Below are 27,718 nucleotides of genomic sequence, written 5' to 3' on the forward strand. Positions count from 1 at the left end.
CCAAGACGAGCAGCAGTCTTAGAAATGCCCGGAAAGCCATCTTTGGATTCCAAATTGTGTCCCTCCAACAGTTTTAAAATAAATACAGGTCAGTGCCGCTATAAGGGCCCGTGAACCCATGAAGTCCCTTCTCTTCTGAGAGTCTTTTTAAGATAATCCATCCCCTGGATGTCCTGGAAGGCCCTTTAATTCATCTGCTGTCCCTTCAGGAGAAACGCTCAAATGTCCGTCTTGATTTTATCCAGGGAGTTGTCGATCTTTGTGAGAGTCTTTTTGATGCGCAGCGCCGTCAGTCTGGCCGAAGGATTCTGGTACCAGCACTCCTTCATGAGTTTAGCCATGGAGGTCAAAGTCTATGAATGAAGAGAGGAAAAACAAAACATCAGTGCATCCTGCCTCAACACGAATACAATTGGAATAGTTGATTTGAAATGTACTCACTGGGTCTGAAAACCATCTGTTTGGGATGATGGGCCTCTGCTGGTCCACACACACAACCTTCTTCATGTCCTCAAAACTGGGATCACTGGGCACCAGGTCATGAAACGGCGGCTTGTAGTCCTCCACGATGCCTGCAGACACAGCAGAGAATGCACACATAGCAGCTTAAACTGATAAATGACTTGATATACAAGAACAGGTGGATTAGAAAAGGAAAAAAAAAAAAAGATTCATGTTGTGGTTTTGCACTAAAGCACAGCTGTGGGAAAAACCAGCAGTGAGGTTACAGCGGCGAGGGTAAATCAATACCGTAAGTGTTTCTGAAAGCCCGGTTCCTTTTATAAAGTGATAAAACTGATTTGACGGCGAATGAAGAAAGTGGATTTTATTTCACGTAAATGGGCGCAGATGCTTCTGCTTACTCTACAAACCACAGACACAAAGTGGACGGAGGGACACATTCGTCGGGGGCCGATCTTCCCATCAGGAGCAGAAAAAGCTTTCACTCAGTTCTGCGTCGTCGTGTTAAATCAGGGGACCGGAGCCGTATCGGTGTTAAGTGTTTTCAAGGATTTTCAACGCATCCAACCGGCTATACCGACATGCCTTTTCTGATCAGAGACGTGGATGACAGACAGTCCAGTGGGTGTTAACAGCTGAGAACATAAATAAGGGGAGAGGACAGTGGGAAATCCGGACTCACCGTTGCTCACCGTCCTCCTGGCGATCTCCCACAGGACGAGGCCCAAGGCCCAGATGTCCACTCTCTTGTAGGACTCAAAGCACTCCATCTGGATGGAGTCGTCCAGCACCTCGGGGGCCATGTAGCGCTTGGTGCCGACTTTGGGGTTGTTCCCCACGTCCAGCTCGTTGGTGTCTTGAAAATGCATGACGGCCAAACCTGCGACAATAAATGAAGAAGTCCTCTTTAGCCCTATTTATCCACACAGGATGTCCTCCAAAACAACAACTCGCTGAGAAGACAAACAACTGCTGCCATGTTTATCGGGGCACCAAAATGAGTCACCCAGGAGAGAATTTATTTATCCGAGCCAGCATGTGAAGCCCGTCGCCGGGTTATGGCTCGTACCTGCATTAGATGTTATTCAGGCGTCCTCAAAGGGAACATTGGTGGATTAGATAAATTGTTCCCGGGTCCTGCAAATGTGTTTTTAGTTAAAGGCTAGGTTCAACATTTAGTTTCGGATGCGCATCCTAATTTGACGACAAATACGGCTAAGTGGAAATGCGGGAGGAGAGCGACGTTTCAGCAGACGCATGTCTTATACAATGCCCATTGAGCCGCTTCATTAGCTTTAAGGGAGCTCATGAGTTCTAACAGCTTTTATTGAGGCCATATTATGTTGAAATATTCAGCAGCTGTTATTGTGCTTGCCCAGTGCGTCATATTGAACATCTCTACAGAAAGGTTCCCATTTTAAATTATCTGACAAACACAGTAACCCTCACCCAGATCAGCGATGCAGCACTGCCCGTTCTTTTTCACCAGGATGTTCTTGCTCTTCAGGTCTCGGTGGGCGATGGCCGGCTTGCCCTGCGTGCCAAAGATCTCCACATGCAAATGCGCCAGGCCGCTCGCAATGGAGAGCGCCATGCGGAGACAGCCGGGCGCGTCGAGGGTGCTGAGCTGCAGGTAGTCGTACAGGGAGCCCATCTCGTGGAAGTGGGTGATGAGCCACAGCTGAGTGCTGGAGTTCCTCGAAGTCATGTCCGAGGCGATGAAGCCTGCGAAGGGAAACGGTTAAATTACTCAACGTTATTCATTCAAATACAAAAGAACAAATGAGGCACCGCATCAAAAACACAAGGTGTGTACATCATCATAGATTATGTAGAAAATGCTGCATACCCAGGATATTCTCGTGTCTCAGCAGCACAGTGTTGTAGATTTCAGTCTCCCTGAACCAGGATTTCTCGTCTCTGGAGGAGAAGATCTTGACGGCGACGTTCTCTCCCTGCCACTGACCCCGCCACACTTCACCGTAACGGCCCTTACCTGGCAGGCAGACAGACGAGGGGAATCAACCAGCAGAACAAGTGTCCATGCTTTCAAAAATAAGGGTGTCCTTATGAATGGAATAGGGCAAAAAACACGTATTGTCTCAGTTAGACGGTAACCGTTAAAAAAAAAAAAAAAAAGAAAGCCAAGATGTGAAGTTTAACTTAACTACTCAATCTGAAGGAAGACTCATTTCATAGAATATGGAATATATTTAAATCAGAACATAATCAAAGTAAAGAAAGAAAACAAAAAATTCCAATTGAACACACACCAATTGTCGAACTTCACACACAATACACAAATTAATTCAAGATACATTGATTAGTAATAAATATTTATCATTCAGACACTAAAAAGCTTAATGTTTGTTAAATCCAGCTGCAACTAAAAAAAAAAACTGAAGGCAGAATAAGTTATCATCTAATCAATCAGTCTGTATCACAGAAAGATAAATAAATTGATAAAATACACATGAATTTATCTGATGTTCAACCAGGTAACAGTTTCCCAAGAAACGTGGCAAATTTGTTTTTTTCTGTTAAAGAGTGATATTAGTGTAAATGCCTGGTTAATTTACTGCCCCCTAGCGGCCACAGAGAGAGCTGTACACTCAAACAACTACAGCAGTGTGTTTTCCTGTTTATAAGAACATGAGCATTAGTAACAGTAACTCCTGAGACGCTAAAAAGTAGTAAAATGCCAAATCCTGATTTTAAAGGCTCAGATGAAATATATTTAACAGGTTTCAAGTACATTTAAGAGGTAAATGGTAAATGGACTACACTTATATAGCGCTTTTCCTCTGCATTAGCAGACCCCAAAGCGCTTTACACTGCATTATCACATCTAGCCAGTCACACACACATTCACACACCGGCAGAGGCGGCTGCCATTTCCTTAAGTTCTTGGAGTTTTTGAACTGTATGGTTTTACAGGCCTCACAAACATTACACATGGAATAATCCTTTATCTTCCACGGCACTTCTTTGAAATAAGGATGTTTCTTTAATCCTACATAACTCAACGATTCTCAATATCAGAACAGCAAACTCTTGTAACACTTAATAAAGACACAGCTTCAGTGTTGATCGATCTTACACATTTCAAATGATTACTGTTGTATTGTTATTTGTTTCTAATCCATCTTATTTCCATTATAATTAAGTATAAACCTACTTTAATTGGCATGCTAGTTGTTCTGTTCATCTTTGAACACTTCCAAAAAAGAAAAACACCTTAGATTAACTGCTAATAATTCCTGTGGTGTATGTGCACATCTGTAACGGCCCATAATGCTGTGCGGCTACTCCCAGCTCAGAGGAGCGGCATCCTCTGCAGCTGGAATTCAACACGTTTTCCTGCCAGAGGGCCATGTGTCAGTACAGCTGGAGAGCCTCGCCGAAATGAATGAGGCCGCGCTGACTGAGGCTGCATCACGAATACAAAAACAACCTTTAACGGGACACTCACCCACGCACTCGTTGAGCGTTATTTGTCGAGCAACAGTTCTCTGAACGAGGAACGGGAGCCCCGATCCACTTCCCGACGTGCAGGAGTGATCCAGCAGATCCTGGCAAAGAGAAAAGAAGCGACTATAAGCGAAGGGCAGAGAGTTTGTGTATTTCAGAGAGTCTGTGTATATTTTGGGCGATCTGACTGAAAAACCTTCCCAAAGGAGTCCAGTGGCTCAAGCTTAAAAAATGATGAAATACGGAGCATCTGGGACTCAGACGGAGATTAATACAAGCAGGCCGTCTTTGATGTGGCACCCACATGGGATGGTGGGGAGCAAGCTGTGCATGTGTACACCAGGATAATGTGTGTGTGGGGGTGTGTCTGTGCTGGAGGTGCAGAGTGCCCCCTGCTGAGTAAACAACAGAAGTGCCGCCCCCTCCCGTGGTAACCGGTGTGGGCGCTGGAGATTTTATCTAATCCAAGAGCCAGACTCCAAAACAGGCGCAATGCCGCTAAGCCTTTTATTTTTATCTCATCTGTAAGACGTGCAGCGGCCCGGCGCTGACGCAGGAGGGCAGTGCAGAGCAGCTCAGGCAGCAGCAGGCCGGCAAAACAAATGACTAAACAGGGAGGGGAGAACCAGAATTGAAAAACAGACGAGTGATGCTTAAGATAAATAGATGCATAATGCAAGGGGCTGCCAGAGAAAACAATTTGGAAACACAACACAGGAAAGCAAGACAGTGGCGGTAAAAATAAATAAATAGATAAAAATGATGAGGTGCTCTGCAGAGATTTTAAATCTCTCTCTTTGGTACAGGAGGATTGTGTTTTAGGAGGGTTTTGTTTGAGCCGGGCCGTTAAGCAGCAGAATGCAATCAGCGCTGTAATATCATAATAATCACTGAGGGTGTCTGGGCAGCAGGCAGCAGGCAGCGGAGAGGCGGCCACATGTGTTCGGGTCCGATTTGCTGCTCACAAGCACAACACCGTTCCTAATAACCTTTCTCACGACGCTGCCAAGCGCCAAGCACTTTTTAATTATGCTGGGGCAAACACTCAGGGCCGTCACTGCCAGGCTCACTGATGGACTCTGGGAATAGATGGAGTGTGTGTGCGTGCGTGTGTGTTGCACACATACATAAATAAATAAACTATAATTCAGCAGTCAGGCATGTTTTGTTTTTTTGTTTTTTTAAAATGTCATGATAAAAAATTAATGGATGATGTGAAAATTAAAGCGCTATGGCATGATTCCCATTAAGGTTTGTGGTTTTATAACTGCCAGACATGATGGGTTTCTGCGAAGATATAAAGTTACAAAACTGATGGCAGCAACTTTGGGTTTTGTTCGAGTGCCAACTGTTCTGGGAGAAGTTTCTGCTGAACTTGATTACACAGCGCAGGGAGCCAGCGAACGCGCAGGGCTGTCTTTCGGGCCCAACGCAAACCACAGGACTCCACCTAAACTCTGGATCAGTTTAGCAGGCCTCAAAACATAAACCACTCTGTAGAAAGGCTCAGAGTCCCTGGGTTTAGTGGAGAGGAAAATAAAACGCTAAAGACATTCCTGAAAAGGAGTGGAAGAACGACCGAGAAGGTGCAAAACAAGTTTTGTTTTTTCTAATCTCATCAATAGTACTGCCCACACGTTCACACACAAACCTCATGCAACTGCGTCTAGTTTTAAATTGCTTCAACTCTAACAGAACATCTAGAAATACTCTTGAGGAAGACCTTACACACAGAGAACTGCATCTTTACCTGCTTCAAAATTCTTTCAAATTTCATTACCAAACATACAACATAAAGCCATGAACGGAGTTGCAGACATTATTCTTTAAAATTCAATCATGTGGTGTAAGATAAAACTCTTAAAAACAGAACCACCCAACGCGTGGATTAATCTCAACACCGTCTCCTATGTCACAGAGAATACATCTATCATTACCATGCATGTGGTGCTTATATACAAAACACAGGAAGAATTCCCACTAATCCCACCGTCTAAGTTCATCCTCCTCAAGCTCACAGTCTATACAACACATAATTACAGAAAGAGGGCCATAGGGTAACATTTCAGTCTAACCAGAATAACTTCTGAGTTCTTTTGGTCATGATTTCATTTCACAGCGGCCGCCGCTCACCGCCAGAGTGCTCTCGCCAACATTCGACGCAATCAGGCCGTCGATGGTCCCATATTCAGCATCTCGTGACGTTAACCTCTCCATTTGGTTGTGGTGAATCCGCCTGAACACCAGTATGGCGATGACGGAGAGGACGACCAGGACGACGATGGGAGCCGCGATGACGGCAGCCAGCGTGGTCACGCTGTGGCTGGAGAGCTCGTCTGCTGGAGGGTGAGGGGGGGGGGGGGAAAACACAAAACCGTGAAAAACAAGTTTGTTTTTAAGAAACATAAAAGGTGTTTAGAGTTTAGCCTGAAAATCTGTCCCATTGAAGCCGACTCTCCTTTGCTGGAGCCGTTTTGTCTGACTGGACCACACATGCTGCACTTCAACCAAACACAAATCACAGGTTTGCCGCACTGTGCAAACCTTCTGAAGGAACAAACCCTGCGAGGCGGGTGGGGGGTGTCGGGGAAAAGGCCGCACGTACACATGAGCATTCACTCATACGCACACAAAGCGGATCTCATCAAGTCAGCGGAGGCCAGCCGCAGGAACTGACTGACCGCCATTCACACTTTCCAAACATTCCCGGGGAAAGACTGCTCAGCTCTGTCAGCGGCACAGACAATGATCCCCTTTTCTCAACTTGCAGAATGAACTCCTTCTTCCAACACCTAACTGGGGACACTTTCTGAGAGCTCAGACACACAGGAGGGGAGCGACTCCGCTTTAAAGCTTCACATAAAGAAACAACATTCTACATTTTGTGTTTTCGGGTCACCCGAGAAGATATATAGTAAAGGTCAAAGGTGTGACCCCATCTTACACTATGTTAAATAACAGAAGTTTTACATACATATTCATTAACTTGCTACAAAAGCCTTTGTAGAGTAAAAAGTACAATTAATAGAAAAACGACAGTAACTCCATGTTTAGAACATCTGAGTCCAAAACCTTCCGTCCCTTCATGTCGCCTCCAGTACCAGGCAGTCTCTCCTCCTGACAGCCACTGAGAGGCAGGGGAGAAGTGGACCGTGACTAAATAATAATATTCAAAACCTCCCTCTCATATGTTTCATGAGGTGCCAGGAGTGTGACCACAGAGAGGTGCAACTCAAGCCAACAGAAACCATCTGAACAGCCGTGTCAGATCATTTCACACCTGATGGCGAAAGCGTCACAGCGGAGGTTATAGACCGATTCAAATGTATTTTTCTCTAAGCTCCTTAGATTAATATGAAATAAATAGACAATCAAGGGGGGAAAAAAGCAATAAAAGCCTACATTCTGATTTTGAATGAACGAAATGTCTTTATGTGAAGGGATTAACTTGAAAGTACACAAAGTTCAAAACAGAAATCAACAGATGGAGCAAATGAAAGTCCTGGACAATGTTCGAACACGTGACGTATCCCGGGCCGTCCGCACGCCGTACCTTTGACGGGCAGCTCCACGGTGCTGTTCATGTTGCACAGGTGACCCTGACAGCACTCCACGATCTGGTCCCTGGTCGGCGGGGTCTTGCAGGTCAGCGTGCTCTGCTCGTAGATCTTAAAGCAGCCTTTCTGGTACAGCAGGGATCCGGCGTTAACCGTGAGGGACGTGAAGCACTGGTGGCCCAGACAGCGGCTCTCCACTGCACAGCCGCTTCCCTCACACACACACTCGTGCTCATCTTTACTCAGGGGTTTCATTTCTTCTGCTGCAAAAGATTCGAACAAAAGAATATTTATTAGAAAATGTGAAGATCTAAATCTTCTTTTTCTAATACACGAAAAAAAATCCTCAATTTTGTATAAATTTATGTGACATAAGGCACATGATGAGCGCAAGCCAAAAAAAAAATGTGTACAATGTGTACAAAGTCACCTTTCCCCGGAGCTTGCACAGTGACGTTCATGTTACACAGATGGCCCTGGCAGCACTTGACAACACGATCCGACGAGGGCGGCATGGTGCAGGTGGCTCTGCCCCGCTCGTCGTCCCTCAGGCAGCCCTTCTGTTGGACGGCCACCCCATCAATCAGCGTCATGGAGGAGAAACAGTGCTGGCCCGCGCAGCGGCGGTCGCGCTCACACACGCCGCCCTCGCACACACACTCTTGGTCTCCGAGGACCGGTCTGCCAGCAGACAGTCGTACATCTGATAAGAGGAAACAGAGATATGGGAAACCCCATTACAGCAATACCATTAGCGAGCCATTAAATTAAATGGCATTCACTCACATCAGAGCGGGCAGGTTGGAAACGCCGTGTTCGCGGCCGCTCGTTCAAGAGGCCACTTGAGTAAGTTTAAAAGTAAGGGGAACTCTTTCCCTGCTTGATATTGTTTAAATCAATTAATTGTTTAACTGATGTGCGTACAAACTAGGCTTCAAACAGTATTTAGTACATGGATCATTTTAATATTGACATGATAAACAGTGGGAACAAAACCTGAAACTGAATATGTTAATCTTATGATATTTAGCAGTAATATTACTCAACATGGAGCTCAGCCAAAAGTCAATACCTTACCTAGAGTTTAGAAGAAGTGTTTCTGAATTGTGTTTGTCCTGTCGGTTGTTAAATAGCTATAGCTGCTATGAAGCAGAGTTATGTTTTGGAGGTAAATCCCCTCATTCTTCAGCAAATACCCCACTAATCTGGTAATGTTAACACATATTTACAAAGGTAAACAACCTTTTTTTTGGTTAAAATGAAACCACTCATCATCCTCTTTGGCTTCATTTTAAAATTATGATATCCGTTTTAAAATAACTGCATGGATGCTATTAGCCATTGAAGAAATTGCCCAGAGTTGATGGAATTAAAAAAGCACATTATTTTAAGCAGCATTTCACTGATAATTTGCAGATGGAGGACGGGTAAAGCCTCCAGAGTATAAATGACGGCTGGTCTTCACCAGCGTTCCTCATAAAAAGCTGCTGCCCTGGCTCATGAGGTCTCTCCTGTTTGTCAGGTCTTCAGCAAGATGAATGCCGGCAAACTGGTCTGCAATCCAGTAAATGGTTTTTAACTTGACTTTTTTGTGTATTTCGGATTGTTTTACTGATTGGTGAAAAACTGTTTTCAGCTGATTTCTGAGCGCTTAAAATGCTTTGCTTTATTCAATAGATATTGTGACCCGTTTATTAGGCATACACAGTATAGTAACAGACCTGTTTGTTAATTTTTTTCCTTGTATCTATACAACTGTTTGTTTGGATAAACTGCATTTAACATCATTGATTGGAATCTTTGTAAAGAGTCAGCATTCAATCAAAAGTGAAACTGTTTCTATAAATGCAAGCTCCGATTTGTAGACATTTCATTGTAAACTGACTCGCGTTAAAGCACAAAAGCACGGAGAACAAAACGGGTGCAGCTAACCAAACACTCAACAAAGGCGTTAAATCAACACAGATAAATACACAAACTGCAGAAGACACAGATGGCACAAAATATAAAGCGATGCAAAAGATGTATACCTCACTTATTTGTATTTTTTGAGACTGAATAACAGAGCTCAGAGCAGTAGACCACGACATTTTTCTGCGAACGGCTCATCTTTACCTGGAAACTGTAAGGAGACGTTCATGTTGCAGAGAGACCCCGAGCAGCACTCCACCACCACTTCAGGAGTTGGTGCGCTTCTGCAGCGGAGGAGCTCCTCCTCATTATCCTTAATGCAGCCCTTTTTAAAGACCGATGTCCCGTTGAGTAAGGAGAGAGAGGTGAAGCACTGATGGCCAAAACACTGGTTCCCATTGGAGCAAGATGGCCCATCGCACAAACATTCATTTCTCGTACTGCCATTACCTGAGGGGGGAAAACACACCGAGACAATTTTGTCAGGAATGAGCATTCCTCTTCAAATGGATACTGAATGACTAACAATAAGGAGGAATATTCCCCCCTCATGTTGTTGGCCGTAAATGTAAATGATCGGCGCTTAATCATCTCCACACCGCGTGTGTGTATATCCTGTATGCACAGGGAAAAAGTGTGTGACGTGCAAAAATAATAATAAAGAAACACTTTCCACTGCGATCCGCTGCTGCTATTTAAAATAACACTGACGGACAGCAGATGACAGGTAAACAGCCCGAGCAGGGGCGGAAAAAGAGGGGAAAAAAAAACTGGTGAATACAAAAGATACTGTCACAAATGTCGAGTGTGTACCTCCTTCAGGCTCCTGCAGACTGATTACAGCAGTCCTACCAGTTTATTAGTTGCTGCACTGTGTGACATGGGTGTAAGAGTAAGACTGACTGCATAACAAGCAGTTTTTCTAGTAGAATTTATGCGCCGGTAAAAATCCAGGCATGATCGCAGCTGGAGAATGTGGGCCAAGCATTTCACCTCCTTCTGAAAACTATTGTTTTGGTTGCAGCTTTGATGATCGCGTCATTATGTGCTGAATTCCCATTGGCTGTGGCAGTCACAGACTGGAGTGAGACTGCTGATGTGAAATTTCTGATACCGTCTGTGGTCGCACAACCATGACAATAACAATCAGTGGACCTCTCACTGGAACACATACCATCACTGTACACCATAAAAACACAGATGTGGTGCCGTGATTAAGGAGCTAGCTAAAACTGTTCATATTCAGTAGGGGACGGCCATAAGAGTGTCGCGTGATGAGACACTTACCTTCCAAACTAGAACAGGGAAGGACCAGGGCGATCACAACCAACAGAGACACGTTCCCACTCGTCATCGTAGACCTAGACGTTAGGAAAACACAGAAAATAATTCATCAATTTTGTCCGAAACTATGTGGCGATTTCAACATTGCACCAGTGAAATCCAAGTCTGCTCTTCAAATATTTGTAAATCACCTTCGTAAACAGGATCTTTATGGCCAGGCGTGTAATGGCCGTATACTGTCAACCTCAGTATGACTGAGTGATTTTACAGAGGGAGACCTTTTCTTGTTTTCAGAAAAAAAGTCAATACCAAGTTTAAAATGCTCAAGTAAAGTGGGTCTCATGCCTTCCTGTTGTCCTGGCAACAAGGCAATGAGTGGCAAGCAATGGGGAGACTGGTGCTCTCCTATTGGCTGCTCAGTGTGTGTGTGTGTGTGTGTGTGTGTGTGTGTGAGTGTGTGTGTTGTAGGGACAGGCTGCTTGGCAGTGAGGGGAGCAGACATGAAGAGGAGGAGGAGAGTAGGACAGTGAGGAGTCTGAGTGTAGGTGCCTGAATACTATCGCTCAGAGACCTGGAGACGCTCTTATCCTTCAATATTTAATGTATCTGTAGAAACATCCACCGACCGCTGCGCGGCTGGGTTGGGTGTGTTTGCTTCATCACGTGACAGATTTGAACAGTTTAACTCAGAGTACAAACTCTAAAGGGGGGAATAATCCCCCACCAAACAACCCGTTTTATAAGGATAATAAGTGAGTTTTGTGGAGACGGAGCCTCGAGTGTGCCCCCGCGATGATACGCCAAGCACCGGGGACGTTATCTTGGCAGCATGTGCGTGCGCGCCTGAATGCATCTGTGCCACTGATAAATACCCCGGCACCCCCTAACCCCCCGCTCACACCCCCCCCCAAGCCTTTGTGCCCGTCTCTCAGACATAAATGATTAAGCACGTAATGTTAGCATTAGCCCAACGGCGACGTCTGCACAGGCCGCTCACACACAGACCACATGCTGCTCCTTTAATCAGAGCACAAAACAGAGGCTGCCACACAGAGATAATCAGGAGCTCTGTCTGCTCCCCCCGGACCGGAGGAGAGGGGAGGGGGGAGGCGCAGCGGGGGCACGGCGTGGGTAGGAGGGCATGGGGAGGCACGGGGTGGGGGTATGGCCCAGGGGCAACTGGGGGACAGTGGGTCACATGAGGGCAGGGGACACGGCGAGCGTCAGTGAGAGACGGGGGCTGCGGTGAGGTGGGACAAGGAGGCGTCTAGTGTCGGCACCCAGGGGGACAGAGGGGAGACGGGCACCATGCTGGTGGGAGGAAGAGGGGGGAGGGGGGGGGGGGGGGGGGGGGGGCAGAGGGACGGCGGTACAGTCGGGAGGCTGAAGGAAACAAAAGAGACACAGAGATGCCAAAAAATAAATAAATAACTGGCTACCTTGATATTGACTCATGAGAAGACAGCAACAAGCGCACCATCGTGACTGATCAATAACTCACCTCAATTAACTAAGCAGAGCGTCACCAGGAATCACTTAATGGCCTCAATTAGCGTCGGTGAATGATTTGTTGCATTTTTTTTTTTTGTTTATATTTACTGCCAAAAGATCCTCAATGGGGCCGTCAAATAAACTCTCACTTCACCTCTCCCACACACATGCTTGTTTTAAATAAGCTATAGAGAGCCATTCACAGACATCCAAACAGCCAAGCAGCCCGTTGTGTTCGCTCAGATATTTCAATCTACGCTCAAACCCCAGGGTCTATTAATTTGGCTGGTCTTTGGGTTTACATGTAATGCAAAAAAATACCTTGACATCCTAGATCATGCTGTAGCGGCAGCCTGGGGTGAGTGGCCAAAAGGCATTGTGGGATATGTTCTGGAGGCGGGCTGTTTTCTTGGTTTAAAAGCAATTGTGTTATTGTTCTTAAGTTGTTGTTATTTTGTGCCATAAAGTTATGTTATTCAGGGTTTACTGTGTGTCTTTGGCCGGGTTCTGTGTTATATGTTATGCTGGGAGTTATTTCGGTACTGCTGCTGCACAAGATGCTGAGTTTGTGATGTGTTTGTGTTCCTCAAATAAAGTCGGGCTTGTGAAATTCCAAACCGCTCATTTATTTCAACCTGCACCGACGCTACAATACTAATCTCAATATCCTGTCACATGTGAGCACTTTCACATTCTGCATCTGGAATATCACAATTTTTACTGGTTCTATTGAAAAAGAAGGAAAAGTGCTTGGTAATGTTGTGCTACTCTGTGAAAGATGGAAATCTTAACATGCCCACTGCAAAAAAAAAAAAAAAAAAAAAGTGAGGCGAGATTTTCCACGCATGCAAAATTACTGTATTCACTTCGCATGAGCCCACATGGCTAGAAGCTAACACATCGTCAAACGAGCTAACAGCTTGCCTTGATGAATGCGCAGGCAGCACCGGGCCTGACACTGGAAACCTCAAAAGGGATTCATAGGAAACAGAGAGGCAGGGCCAGCATCTGCAGAAGTGATTACGATCTGAGCAGACAATTTTGTGCTGTGGTGTGTGTGCGGGTGTGTGTGTGTGTGTGTGCGGGTGTGTGTGTGTGTGTGTGTGTGTGTGTGTTGCACCGCTCTACCCTTGCGTATTGAATTCTCTGGCAGCGTCGTGTAGTGTGTGTTCACAGCGCTGACATCCTGCCAAGGGTGTGCTCTCATTTTCCCCCCCTTCTATCTGTCTCAACCCCAATCGTTCCTTTTATTCCCTCTTCCAGTGTCCTCTGATGTGGCGGCGTTGTAACACGAAACTGCAAGGTAATTATAACTTTAGATATATATTTTCCCTCTGCTTATTGTGGCTGGAACTAATAATCTCATTAGCTTGAGCACAATACGACATGTAGGAAATATGACATGAAATGTGTCTTAACATGAGAATGAAGAAGAAATCTGGTTTGAGTCGTTAAACAACACAATCTCCTCACTATAACTCCCTTCAGTATTGTGTTTAAGTTTAAGAAAAAAAAAAAGCTGAAGTGACTTGTATTTATGTTTATAACACTTTTGTTGGCATTGATGCTCATTCATGACGAAGCACAGAGAGGTGTCAATAATCGCTGAATCACTGCAGTGCAGACAGATACTATATTTTGTTTAGGTATGCAAAAATTGTGCTCATATGCACATAGATCCAAGTCGACAGTTATTCCAAAACCAGTACTGACGACAGAAGGCTTTCTCCAGAGAGTGGCTCAGAGCTCACAGGGGGAGCCCAGAGGCTCCGTCTGATCTCATGTGGTCAAAATTAGATTTGCACAAGTCACAGAAACCGCAAGAAAACACTTTCTAAAATGGAGAACAGATCTGGAAACTGACCACTGTTTTTTTTTTTTATTCCTGCTTTTATGTGTTGTTGAGAGTAATTTTCTGGCTTCATTTGTAAAGTTTTGTCAAATCAGAGGTCGGTGAAGGGGACCAGTGTTCACGTTTAACCTCAGTCGAAACATGTCCCAACAGACTCTGTGACGAGTTCATTCAAAGGTTTTACAGATGATTAAACAATAAGGAAATTGTTTCCCTTCAATGCAAGATAAAAATACCTTTCTTCTTGATTCCAGTTTTTCTAGTCTGAAGACTAAACACTTTTCCTAACTGCAGATTCATTTTTTTTTGTATGATGACTCAAAAACCCAAGTGCTGACCTTGTACAAGGAAACTCTGCATAATCCAAGAGAAACAGTTCGAGTCGGCACGCCCCAGTGAAAAGCATGTTGGGGTAAACTCCTGCAGAGTTCTGCTTGAGGGACTTGAAAGCGATCCTACGTATCATGGCTCCCATTTTGTGACGCCACATTTCCTTTCCAGACTCTTTCCAGTGATCCCACTCCAGAGGGCTGTCTTGATAAGCAGTATGCTAAGAAGCTGAGCCGAGCTTAAAGTGATTAGATGGAGATGATTAAACATGCCACTCAAATGCTGTTTTTTTTCATACAACCCAACTTCAAAAAGCAAGTAGACGACAATTTAAACACGGTTCAAGAGTTTATGCACATTACAACATCTTCAACTCTCAAAATAAACCTAATACTGTCACGACAATCCAGTCTTTCTACGTGACATTTCATAAAATGGCTGTTGAAGTAGATTTCACAACAACCAAAACATCGGTCTAACTGGATGGGTTATAATTCAGTCTCTTTTGTATTCAGGTCAGTTATAGGAGAGAATGACAAAACACTACTTTGTCTGATGAGCGTGGTGTATCACTGAGGTTGAGGAGGGAGGAGGCTGAAGCCCTGCAGGAGCTGCTGACTCATCATGCTGGCAAAGAGGCAGACGAGAGGTGGAATCTGTGTCTGAGCTGGCAGGCTGGCAAGAGTTGCCATGGCACAAATAGCCTGGGCACCGAGGAAACTGCAGCACACTGCAGGGCGGCGGGAGGAGACGCAGGCAGCGAGCGGGGCAATGCGGAGCCTGCTGTTTGTGTCCCTGTCCCTCGCTCAGACCCAGACCCAGACAGCCAAACTGCCAGCGTGCCGTCAGGGACTCGCAGATGGCTCGCTCCTAGGTGAATGTGGGTGTAATGCAGACCTGAGGGCGAAAGTCGTCCTCTTTGCAGCAGCCCACATTCATATTCACGGAGCGGGCTGAGCACATCGACACACTCACCTCAGTAGAAAACCAGTCTCAGCCGAGCTAAATGCAACACTGCTCATCAGTAAAGCTACAATGAGAGCGTCAGCCGTCATCACAACCTTCATTTGAAACTGTTAAAAGACTGTATAAGACAATGCACTGACTGGGTTCAACCTTTAGATGGTAAACCTTTAAAGAATGCACAGTAATGATTCCTCAGTGCTGAAGTGCTATTATCTTTACTGGCGGTGTCTTGATCACACTTTCTGACCCCAGATAGAGACTCGATTTTTCAGATATGAGTATCAGCTGATACTGATACCTTCCTAATCTGATGTTTACATTGTTTCTGCTACACTGCGAGAATTCTCATAGTAGATTACAGTAGCTATAGAATACAGTGCCTAAGATGTCTAAAGCAAAAAAGCTTCATTGGAAGAAGCTTTTTGCTCACCTAGGATTATTGTAAAAGTCACTTGTAGAATCAAAATTATGCTCAGAATGACATAAGAACTTATTTTACCTTTATTCAATCACAAGAAAAATCACAATACCATTGTGCTGTCTTGAAAAGAAGATAACAAAGTCACTTGAAATCTCTACACCACTTGAATTGGTATAAACAACTTCACCTGAATCAGGACAAGATATCAAAATTCAAAAACATGAATCTCACTTGAAAGTGAAGCAGTTTGACGAAAACATAACTATAATAAACCACAGCATACACAGTAATCAGCAAAGTGCGCTGAGGCTCAGCAGTGACATGGGAGAAAGAAACGGAGCTCCAGATATCGGTCATGAAAATAATATCTCTGGCTTCCTCTTTCAAACAGTCCCATATGGTGTCACGTACTTTGTTGTTCAGCTCTGTTAAGCCGGTGTCTGTTATGTAATGTCGAGACGGCTGGACATACCAAAACCTTCAAAATACGGGAAAACCCAGCACTCTCTACCAAGTCGGAGGGCTGGTTGTCCAAAGTGATGAATTCAATCACTTCCTGGGTAATCTTTATCGCCATTTCACTTCTCATTGTACTTATCCTTTTTGTAAAGACTTTTCTTGAGTTGTTGCTGTAAACGCAGCATAGTCGAGTCTACTTTACCTTTTAAATGTCTTGTTTGTTGTGTTATATGTGTTCATAGTGCTCCTATCTCTTGATACTGTGGCTGTGCAGATATTACAAGTAGTCATTGAACCGTTTTAGTCATTTTTCTTAAAATGCTTCCAGACTGCTGACATGTGAACCACTGGACTGCTAATGCTGCTTAACGGTGTGGTTGCCATTCTTCTGTTTCTTTCAGAATCCAAATAGGGCTCAGAGGACAGCAGCTGACATAAAAAAAAATAATAAAAAAAAATCAGACAAACGAGGTGATTGGCTGGATTTGCTGGTATTCGATCAATCAAAAATCGCTAATATCAGGACGGGTCTGGTATCCACTGATCTGATTCAGGACATTACTAACCGCTACAAATATGGAAGAAAAAAAAACTGTATCTGTAAAATTATCAGCCTGCATTTCCAATGTAAATCCTAAACTTACAATGAGCCAACCCTTTTTCACTGAGCCACCTTGACCATGATAAATCAGTGTTTGAAGGTTTCCACACCAGCGCTGTTTGGTTTGCTTCATGCAGACCCGAGTCCATGTCCTCAGATTAGCCACTTCATCTGTGCAGGTAGGAAAGCTCGAGCGCATCCTGGTACAGATCAAGTACCGGGAAGTGACCATGTGAAAAGGTCGGTCTTGTAAGTGAACTTCGGTGCAGGTGGATTATATAGCAAAGCAAATACAGGAAGTTGACCAAAGGCAGTGACCTATAGCTAATGCAGCATTTTCAGTTGGAATAAAAACAAAGCCATCACAGTAACCAGGGAAAGTGGATGAAAACAACATTTTCAAAAGATTAAGAACATTCCTTGTGAGTAGATGACAAACTGCGATGACTGACCGAAACATGGTCAGATGACTAAATGGACATTACTGTTGACTGTGTCCACCCAGAAGAACAGTGATGTTTTTAAATTGCTCCATTGCTTGGCTAGTTTCATTTTTTCGGGGGGGGGATGTGTGAAGTCAGCTGAATGAAACAAACTTCCACTTTCAGTCAAGGCCTTATTCTTTCCTTCTTTGTGCTTTCTTTATTTTAAAGTCAGTGTTTATATGGGGCTAAAGCCTCCCAAAAGAGCAGCTGTAGACCCAGTCACAGCGGCTTTTTCCAAAAGTGCAGAACCAAACTAAACTAATGTAAGGTATAACGCTGTGCGGCATCAGAAAGATTTGCAGTCCGTTGCGTAGGTGGGTCTCATAAAATCTTGGTTGAAAAATAGGTTAAATACAAATTTGGGAACGTGTCAAAGAACGAGGTGTTTGTCGAATTAGATTTACCAAAACCATCTTCACAAATAAACATTTAAAACCTTAATTCAATCAGAGAAAGAGGATTTAAACCGTACTCTTTTCTCTATCCTTTTAATATTAGTAGTACCACAAACATTACATTTAGAAGTTGAAATATTCCAAAAGGTTTCGTGCAAGTTCAAACACAATGTTGACTCATCGACGTCGACTCAACATCCCAGAAAGCCTCTGTGGAGTTTTGCTGCTTTTGAACTTTGTAAATCCAAACTGTTTTGAGCTCCTCAAAATGCTGGGCTCCTTCAAGGATCCAAATGTATGCCTACAAGGTGTCTTTCTGCTGAGTGGCACGTTCACATAAATACTGTCTAAATATTTCACGAGCACAAAGACATTTGGAAACCATTTGAATGACTCATAAATGAATATCTGCCCCAAGGTTGCTTGTGCGCATGAAGACAAAGAAATACAGCACACACGTGCTACCACCCATTCGGTTATTTTTCTTCATGAAGGAGTGCCTCCACTGTAAGACTCCATTTACAGTGTTTCAGGTGAAAATACTTAGCTTTGCATTTCCATTTCAGAATAGCAATGCTTTGGAAACACTGTTTACACGGAAACAGCAGAAACACTGTAAACACTTCAGTTCCTATAAGCGGTCGTTCTTCATTGTTTTGGAAAAATGTGTTTCCACATATTATCTATTGATGGTAGGGGTGTCCTCAGATATTTGACGATTTGATGATTCGTTCGAAGGGGCCTGATTCGACTGCCAATCATACAGTCGAAGCATCACAAAATGTGGTTATTAAACGAGGACCATTCCATTACAGCTGTATGGGGGTGCTGAAAGACTAATTTTACATAGAATTGCTTGTTTTTTTCCCAAATAAACATGATATAAAGCCTATTTGATATACATGTTAGCCTATCAAATATACTGTGCAAAAATTTACTTAACTTGTACTTTTATTCAATATTCTATAGTGTTTGTGAATGAACCACCATGGTGAGTGGCACACTCCGATTTTGCACAGAGCACCGTCACAGAGCAGCATCTCGGTGGTGATTTGGCTTAACTTTAAAAGGCTCACAATGTTGGGAAAAAAACTTCAGGACAAGTCAAAGATGAGCCAAAAAAAGTCAAATGCAAGTTGTGTCAGCAGCTCCTTTCTTATCATTCTACAACAACTATGGCTTTCCACCTTAAACGGGTCAGTGGCCAGATAATTGGGTGTATGAGAGATGTTTGTCACTCACTTCTCAATTTTAATGCTGACTTCTATTTTGTTTAATTTTTATATTTTAGGTTATTATATATATATTTTTTTTTATTTATCTAAAAGGCTAATTCTTTTTAATTTAGTGTTTGTTTTTGCATGGATGTTGCGCTGCGAAACAGACCCGACACAGTGCAATTAAGCCTATTTTTTTTAATTTCAGCAGATAATGTGAGAAATTGTTAAGCCAAAAAAATTGAGCTTATCTGCAGAACTTTTACATATAAATAAATGCTTTAGCCCGTCTGTTAGAAGTGGGTTTGGTTATGGTCATTTGAAGTACTTAATTTGTTTGATGTTTAAAGTTACCAACACTTTGTTCCAGTCTGTTTCAGCTGTATTTAGGAAAAAAAAAAAGTGTTGTTTTACCTGCCTGCGCTGTTTTTTTTTTAAATTATTATTATTACTGCAACATTCTGCCTTAGCCTATATTCAAATGATTCAAAAAAAAAAAAGGAAAAAAAAAAAGAAAAGATGATAGATTCGACTATCAGTCGACCATCAGCAGGATCGGACGAATCAGATTCGACTATGTAAATTCTTAGTCGGGGACACCTCTAACTGATGGTGTAGTAAACGTACACTTTATTGGAGAAGCTCTGTTCAATTCAAAAGTGAAAAAAACTTACTGCATATTGCTATGGATGAATCCTCCTGCATGCACAGACTGATCTTAGCATGCATGCACAGCAGCAACATTTCAAAAAAGTTTAGTTTTCCCTGTTTACATGTTGACAGAGACAAGCATTTTCAAAAAGCTGACTTTTCAGTGACTCTAAGCACCGTTGACATTTAAACAGACCGCCAAAATGTAACAAAGGTTTTGCCATTTTCACTTGAAAACATTTAGTAAACAGGATTGAACTCATCTAATCTTAGCAATCTAATTGTTATCCGTCTTCCTAAATCTGACTTTTAGGACACTTTACAATGCAGGTTAACACTTTTCACTTTGCGTGTTAAAGATACATAACTCTGCTAGCTGTCAAGCAAAGCTATTGTGCACGTTTTGTTTCCAACCTGATGAACCTCTCGGTCACAAAGGGGCACTTCCAGGGGATCTTTCTCTGATCCCCTGAAGGAACCTGTGAAATCTGCCGAGCCCCATTAGGTCAGGCCAGCCTCTATCTCTCGGGGTCCTGCAGAGTCTCAGGAGTTGCCCCTTTTTACAATGTGAGGAATGCAATCAAATGCAAATGCCCCCCTGCTTGTGTTCAATTCTCACTCACACATTAACTGTAGTAGGCAGCAGCATAGCAAGCCTTGGTGCCTTGGCTACAGTGCTACCCAGGGTGTATGCGAGGGCACACAAAGGCAGAGGTGGCGGGTACTCGGCTCAGATCAAATGTAATCAGAGACAATAGAGTAATGTAGTCCCACCCTGTCCTCGGCCTCAGCATTGACACCGCAGACACGCTTATCTAAGCACCCATCATGGCACAAAGACACATTCTAATTACTCTTTGTTTCTCATGGAATTTCATGACAGGATTGCAATTTGCAGATGAGACATTAAAAAAAAAAAAAACTGACAGACTGTCAGAAAGACTTGTGTTGGGACTACAGCTTGCACACAGTGTGGGCAATGATTGATTACTTTCTGAATGACCGCAAGACAACACCTAAACCTGACAAGTCAATTCCTTCTGATTCCTTCACAAGTTGCATTAAAGCTTTGTGTTGTTCGATGTCTCATGATACACAACGATAAAGTTTTTACCGCACTGAGAAGACACTGAACAAGTCGTGGATGCAGTCGTCGCCATAGCAATTAGACATTAATTTCCACACAGCCATCAAAACATTAGAAACGGCCAATTCAAACACCATCTAAATGTCTTTCAGCCATGTTTGCCAACAGAGGAATGCACAAACATTCTCCCTCCAAATGACCATCTTAGAAAGTTCACTGGCCCGGGGCAAGACTTCTCTCAAAGGGACACCTTGATTTGTATCACAGTACATGCTTTAAACACATTTTCCTCCCTGAGAAGTGAGTCAACCAGGCAAACAGACCAGAAAGGTATGCAAGGAGCTTCTCAAAGCTCAGGGAACATTGGCTCTCCACCCTTAACAGCAAAAACTGGGCAAAAAGGAGTCGTGGGGGGAAGGGGGGGGGGGGGGGGGGGGGGGGGGGGGGGGCAACGTGGTAAACCACACTGTGTGGCCAACATGCATCGATCAAACCCGTCACCACTGAGACGATAATCACCTAGCAAACAGCTTTCAACAGAACAATAAAGGAGTATACAGCACCAAGCCCAGCCATGACATCCTGCTGCCAGTCAAGTCTTTATGGTCTGGAGTTTCCTGGCCATAAAATCTAAAATGCCAACGTATCGTTGGCTCAGTATAATCTATGGATAGTTCTGAATGATCACTTCTGCGAATGATAAAGAAATACGGTTAAATCATGACAACGAATTGAAGTATCTGCCATTATATTTCATTTCACTAAAGATCAACTAATTAATAAATTAAACTTTTCAAAAAATGCAAACATACTGTAAATGAAAAAAAGAATTACAAGCAAGCCCAATAAAAAAAATTGGTTGCTGTGTGATCCCAGCCAGACTGCCAAGCCCTACTTGAATGAAACATCATAAACACCCAATTTGGCTCAAGCACGGCGAATCGGCGGGACCGATTCAGACAAGTCCCATCACGAATGACAGCCAAGCACTGCTATCAAAACACAACGGCTTCAGTTTACGACCCCGTAAACCGCGAGATGAAACGCAGATTAGTTTCAATCCGTAGACAAAATGCCCACACCAAACAAGAGGCCGTGCACGGGCCTGGGAAAGAGATCAGAGAGCAGCAGCAACTGAAACAAAGCCATAACTTTCCCCCCCTAACAGCTGAGCGATAAGACAAGAGCACTGGAGCGAGTGAAGGGCTCATAAAATGTGTATTGCAGACTGTCTCCAGTGCAGTCTGGGGTTAGTGTGGAGAGAGACGAGGTGCCACGGGCACTGTCGGTGTGTGTGCGTGCGTGCACGTGTGTGCGTGCGTAGACAGCGTCTCGTCTCCCTTCGCCCTGTCTCCACTGGTCCTCTTCCACATTTGAACACAGAACAGGGGGAATCAATAAGTCTGTACAGAGACACCAGACGAAGAAGAGAGCGAACTCTGAAACAGCAAACAGTGGAGAGGAGACAGAAATCTGGCACAGACACAGGCCATCTTTTCATCTCGTTCTCTTCTTCTCCTCTAACTTCCCAACTCCTGCTGGGTCTTCAGAGTCTGAAAGTCCCAGACTGCTGCTGCTCTCATCACGACGTGTTTGAGCTACACATAAGGTTGATGATTATTAAAAGGCTCAAGGATTTTTTTTTTTTTTTTTTGCTCTAAAAATAACAGTGCAGACAGAGGGCCCCTTTCTAAAAAGCTGGACAAGAGCTGAGAGGAGAAGCAAACTCAACCCACATGCAGTGTTTCTCTGCAGCCTACTGCCTCATCTGATGCCAGGTCTGCTGTTATTCAAACTTTCTAGTAAGCACAAGCATGCACACGCACACACACACGCACACGCACACGCACACACACACACACACACACACACACACACACACACACACACACACACACACACACACACACACACACACACACATCTGAGCAAGCATACATATGGACAAAAGGTGAGGCAAGATAGCTGAAGGTTGCTAGTCTCATGCCAAATCCTGCCCCCTTTTCTATCCTCCCACCTGCTTACACACAAAGTCCTGTACAGTCACACACACACACGGCCTCCCCCTCCTCCCCCTCGTTACCCTCTTTTCTTCCCAAACTTGCGAGCCACCTACATGGAGGCCTCAGACGCTTGCTCAGACTTGAAGCGGCCTATCTTGGTCTCATAACTGCATCTCCCTTGTTAATGACAGACTGTGTAACCTGATTCCACACACACTCTCTCACACACACACACACACACACATATGCATATACTCACACACCACTCTGCCCGCCACCCTCCTCCCTCCCTCCCTCTATCTCCCCCCTCCCGACGCTCGTGGCAGGCTTTTATGGGGCGAGCGCTTCTCTCGCCCTCCATCTGCATATTGTTCCGAACCAAACTGCCAGCTGCTTCTGACAGCCAAATTATTGTGCGGCGGAGAAATGATTGCTATCTGAGGTCTGCCCCCACGACCACCACATCTACTCCTCGCATGTTATATGAAATGTTCAGACCTCCGTGGCCAAATTATACACTTTGCAGAACAGTTACAGCGGCGTTACAACGTCCAGTTACAACCGCCAGCAGATCTGCAGTCGAGGACTCGAGGAGCAGCCATGTGGAGATGGAAAGTTGACTCATTGCCTCAAATAATATTTTTAATATCAGTATTAATATTTTTTTTGAAAAATGCAGAAGGCTACATACACATTTGAAGTGTCCAAACTCTACATAACTTATTCAGCTTGTCAAAAACACAAGCAAAGGTGAAAAAAATTACAGATCATCAATAAAAGCAGGATTTTTTTCTTTAAAAAAAAAATACAAAGAGGGCAATCAACAGCCAAAATTAATTTCTGACAAGTTACAAGTGATTTGTTTTATGAGCATGCTAAGCTTTTGCTCGGACAAACGATTGGTACGTCATCAAAGGTTGATAAAAACAATTGTTGACTACAGAGGTATTTTAATAAAAAGGCTCCTGGATCAAAGAAGCTTTTTCATCACTCAGTTTTCCCACAAATAAAATAACCTGGACTGTGTCTGAATTGCCAATACTCTGAAACACAATATGAAGCATGTATTCATGTATCACGATTGTTTAATCAACCCGACCCTACAAAGTTTTGTACTCTATCGTATTGTTTTTAGATTGCATTCTTTTCTTCCAAATATGCTTTACATTGGTCAAAGGGGCTTTTCGCTGTTAACATGATTGGGACAGGAATCAAAACTCCTGGGCCCTGCTGTTGGTCTAACCACAAGCTCCTATTGTTGGGAGAGCATTCAGGCAGGCATAACTGCAAATCATCGAGGAAAAACTAAAAAAAAAAAAAAAAAAAAAAAAAAAAAAGGGGGGGGGTACCTCCAGTCCAGTTCACACAGACCTTTAGCAACAGCGCTTAAACGACTTACCCTTTATGCTTCAACTTCTAGCAATTTGCTCAAAACGAAAGTGAGACCACCCCATGTGAGATTTTTAACAGCCAGTGGCTTCCTGCATCACAGACCTGACAGAGGTGCAGCGCATACCCTCATCACAGAGTGTGTATTCCCACCGCGCCGGCTCGCCGTTTCCACTAAAGACCCCATCATGTCTCTGCTGTGACCTCTGATACTACCTTGAAAAGAGGTTTCAAGGGTGGAATAATCTCCCGGCCACTCAGTCCCTGTGGCGTTCGCATTGGAGGGATCGAACGAAGCCACAACAATCCCCAAAACTCATTTTCTTCTGAGGGAGAGGAGCTCAGGAAGTGATGAGAAGAATTAATGTGCTAATGACAAGACGCACTTCTTCAGACTTTCTTCAGCTGAAATTTTACCCAAGAGTTCACTTTGAACTAACTTGATTTTTTTTTTTTATTTTTATTCAGACCACAGCAGCGACGGAATGTAATTCACACAAGGAATTTCCATCACCACAACTAACTACAACATGTTTGTTCAAACACAGTCTTGCTGAACCTATCCACAATCATGGAGGCCTAACAAACCCAAACTTTGATGCTGCCTGCTAAATACTGCATTTCGGTGTCTTCTTTTTTCAGTCTTGTTTTTGAAGCATGTAATTTTTGTCAAACAAAATTCTAGAGAATTGGAGTAAAGAATTGGAAAAGGTTTCCATGTCTATCTGGAACAAACAAGCACCAGAAGATGAGTTCCTCCTACAAGAAGAAAACTCACGTCCAAAAGCTTCAGGATGACCAGGCTCTGTGTGTGTGTATGTGTGTGTGTGAGAGAGAGAGTTTCCTCAGCTGAACAGAGCAGGGGGAGCTCCAGCCCAGACGGGCTGTCGTCCTCTTTATCAGACCACTATCAGCCAGACTCCACGGCACAAGCCCCTGAGAAGGGCGGGCGCCCACCGAGAGGCCGGAGCTTGGCGACGGGTCAGCTCTGAGGTTACATTCTCCAGATCACACAAACACTACCAACAAATAACCCGAACCGTGGTCCTTCAGCCGCTTCTTTGGCCTCGTCGGACTCTCCAGAGCCTCTCCATCTGGACACAGAAGCCAAGGAGTAGATGACGTGCCACACTTTGCTGGGTCTCTACTATTGTTTCTGAGTCATTAGAAATTTTCCCAGCTGTGTAAATGCAGCAGATTCAGGCGATAGTGGTCATTAGCATCCAAATACATTTTGAGTGGCACTAATCCGCACTGATTAGAAGACTCAGATCCCAGGCGCTGTGGCTGAATGCACCGGGCTGTCAAAGTGTCATGCACATACGTACAGCCAACTTCAAGTGAGTGCATCACCAAATGTGAAAGCTTCTATGTTTAATCAGAAGAGATACTAATGGAAAAAAATGACGCAGATTCAAATCCCTTCCAGACTAGTGAAGGAAGCGCAACGTTCAGTGTGTGGGAATGTAATTTTGTGGGAGCGTGGTTCACAATGGGCTGCTTCTGAGAGAGGAGAGAAACACTTGAGTGTGAGACGTTCCCCACTCACACATCTAGTAATCAGGGCAATTATCTCTGAATGTTTTCAGCCAGCATTAACACCTCTGTAATGAAGTTTACACCCTCCCATCAGCAAGTCTAACGGCTTTGCATTGGATTGCCCCTGCAATCTTATTACATTTCCTGTTTAGTCTGATTATCCCACAGCCAGGGGAAGGGAAGAGGTGTGCAAACACTTTGGCATCAGGAGGTGCATTTCTCTGATGTCAGGCACACGACTGAGCCACAAGGACAGTCTGTGACGGATAGTGGTGTTCCTGCACTCTACCCCCTCCATGCAAGGCATCAATTGTGATGTTAAAAGTGCCCAGCAAGGGACGGAGACGCGCGATCGTGATGGAACCACTGACCGCATGACAAAAAAAAAAAAAAGAGAATAAAAACTCCTGCAAAGTCCCAACTAGTTGTGACATCGCCAGGCTGCAGAATATGACACACTGTTATGAAGAGTCGCGGCTGTAAAACAGGCACTTATTGTCATTCTTGTCCACCAAACAGCATCTTTCTCACAGCGCAGCCAGACGTCTGGCGAATGTAGGTCGAAAATGCGCGTCAATTGAAATGTCTCCGGCTGCAAAGAGAATCACACAGCAGGCCAAGATTTTGGGAAGGAAACAGCAGACAGAGAGAGGGAGCGAGGGAGAGAGGCAGGGGCTTCTTGTGGGGAGCGCGTCACGAAGCCTTTTCCAGCGAATCAGCAAACTTTTCCACGTCCACTCAAAGCGCCTTTACGCATTTTTACAGTTACGTGCGCGCACATGAACTCCGGCTAAAATGTCATTCCAGAGGCATCCCGGTCCAGCTTACCTTGAGGGGCGACGCTCCGAAGTGTGTGTGTGTGTTTTTTTGTTTTGTTTTTTTTTTTTGCGAGGTCCTCGGTGAACTACTCTGCCATCTCTCGAGAATTCGGCGACAATACCCGGTTTGTTTTCCAAAGTCCGGGGAGCGGAGCCTACATGACGCCGGCAGCTCGCGAGCCGGGGAGCCAAAGAAAAAAGTGCCCAACTCCACTCAGTGTCCGCGAGGAGGAGGCGGCGGGAGGCCGGGGGGCATTTTAATAACCTAATCCAGCTTCGCGTTGGCTGACGCAGCCCGCCGCACTCCGGCGGCAGCGTTTGGAAAGGCAGAAAGCCAGGATTGGAGGAAGTTACCTTCAGCCGCTCACTGTAATTATACGGCGCGTCAAGGCAGCGCAGCGGCGCGCACGGAGAGAGAGAGGCGGCGCTTCACAGTAAAACCCCGTCCTCCTCCCACTCACAGCACGGCTGCCTCCGGAGAAGGGCTCACTGACACAAACACGGTCCAGCGGGCATATTTTAGAATTATTTGCAAAGTTGTTCACTTAAAACTGCTGCATTTTAAAAACCCAAATATCAATATTATCAAAAGAATGGAGTCTTTGTTTGTAATGGCACAAGTGGAATGCAGTCCATAGTGCAAAAACTGGATGGACCTTTCTGTGTGGAGTTTGCATGTTCTCCCATATGTTGGTTTTCCTACAGATACTCCATTTTCCTTCCACAGTCCAAAAACGTGCATGTGAGGTTAATTGCTTACTTTAAATTGCCCCTTGGTGTGAGTGCTGGGGTGGACTCCAGTGCCAAAACCCCATGAACACACACACAATCCTGCACTGCATAGAAGATAGATGGATGGAGTAAACAATAAAATACACGTCCGTCCGTCCCCCCCCTCCCCCCCTTCTCTCAGTGACAACACTGGTGAAAAACCTGTTTTTCTTCTATCAATTAAGCAATGATGACATTTCTAAAATCTTTAAATGGTGTATGATGTTCACCGTTTGAGAAGATTACATTCAGCATGTGCACATTTTAGATTGTGTTTTTATTAGTGCTCCATGGTGATAGTGAGATCTCCTGCTTGAGTCCAGACTTGTGGCCTTTCTGTGTGGCGTTCAGATGTTATTTCTATGCTGGAATGAGCTTTCCTGGGCACTATGATTTCCTTCCACAATCAAACAACACACACTGTATTTCAGGTTAAATACTGACAGGAAATTGTATGTGTGTGTGCAGTTCTCCAGCTGTCTATATTTGCTTCGTGATGGATTGACACTGATGTACTCTGCCTTCATGCATTAATGTATTTGTACATTTCTGATATTT

At 44.3% G+C, this 27,718-nt stretch overlaps 1 protein-coding gene across 2 annotated transcripts; it reads right to left on the reverse strand.

The window, feature by feature from the left end:
• On the reverse strand, window positions 1–26,771 carry LOC115402972 (activin receptor type-1). 2 transcript variants are annotated; one of them, XM_030111686.1, is made up of 12 exons: window positions 26,400–26,771; window positions 10,689–10,762; window positions 9,606–9,851; window positions 7,921–8,193; window positions 7,487–7,753; window positions 6,067–6,269; window positions 3,935–4,034; window positions 2,312–2,458; window positions 1,912–2,187; window positions 1,145–1,342; window positions 442–572; window positions 1–353 (listed from the first exon to the last, which is right to left on the reverse strand). In XM_030111686.1, exons 2-12 carry the CDS (start codon window positions 10,753–10,755, stop codon window positions 219–221), a joined length of 2,043 nt encoding a protein of 680 aa, XP_029967546.1. In that variant the 5' UTR covers window positions 10,756–10,762; window positions 26,400–26,771; the 3' UTR covers window positions 1–218. The 2 variants fall into 2 exon arrangements, with proteins under 2 accessions (XP_029967546.1, XP_029967544.1); XM_030111684.1 differs by having other exon boundaries at window positions 6,067–6,272.
• Window positions 26,772–27,718: the final 947 nt, after the last annotated feature.

This window comes from Salarias fasciatus, chromosome 16 (genome assembly GCF_902148845.1).
Source record: "Salarias fasciatus chromosome 16, fSalaFa1.1, whole genome shotgun sequence".
NCBI lineage: Eukaryota > Metazoa > Chordata > Actinopteri > Blenniiformes > Blenniidae > Salarias > Salarias fasciatus.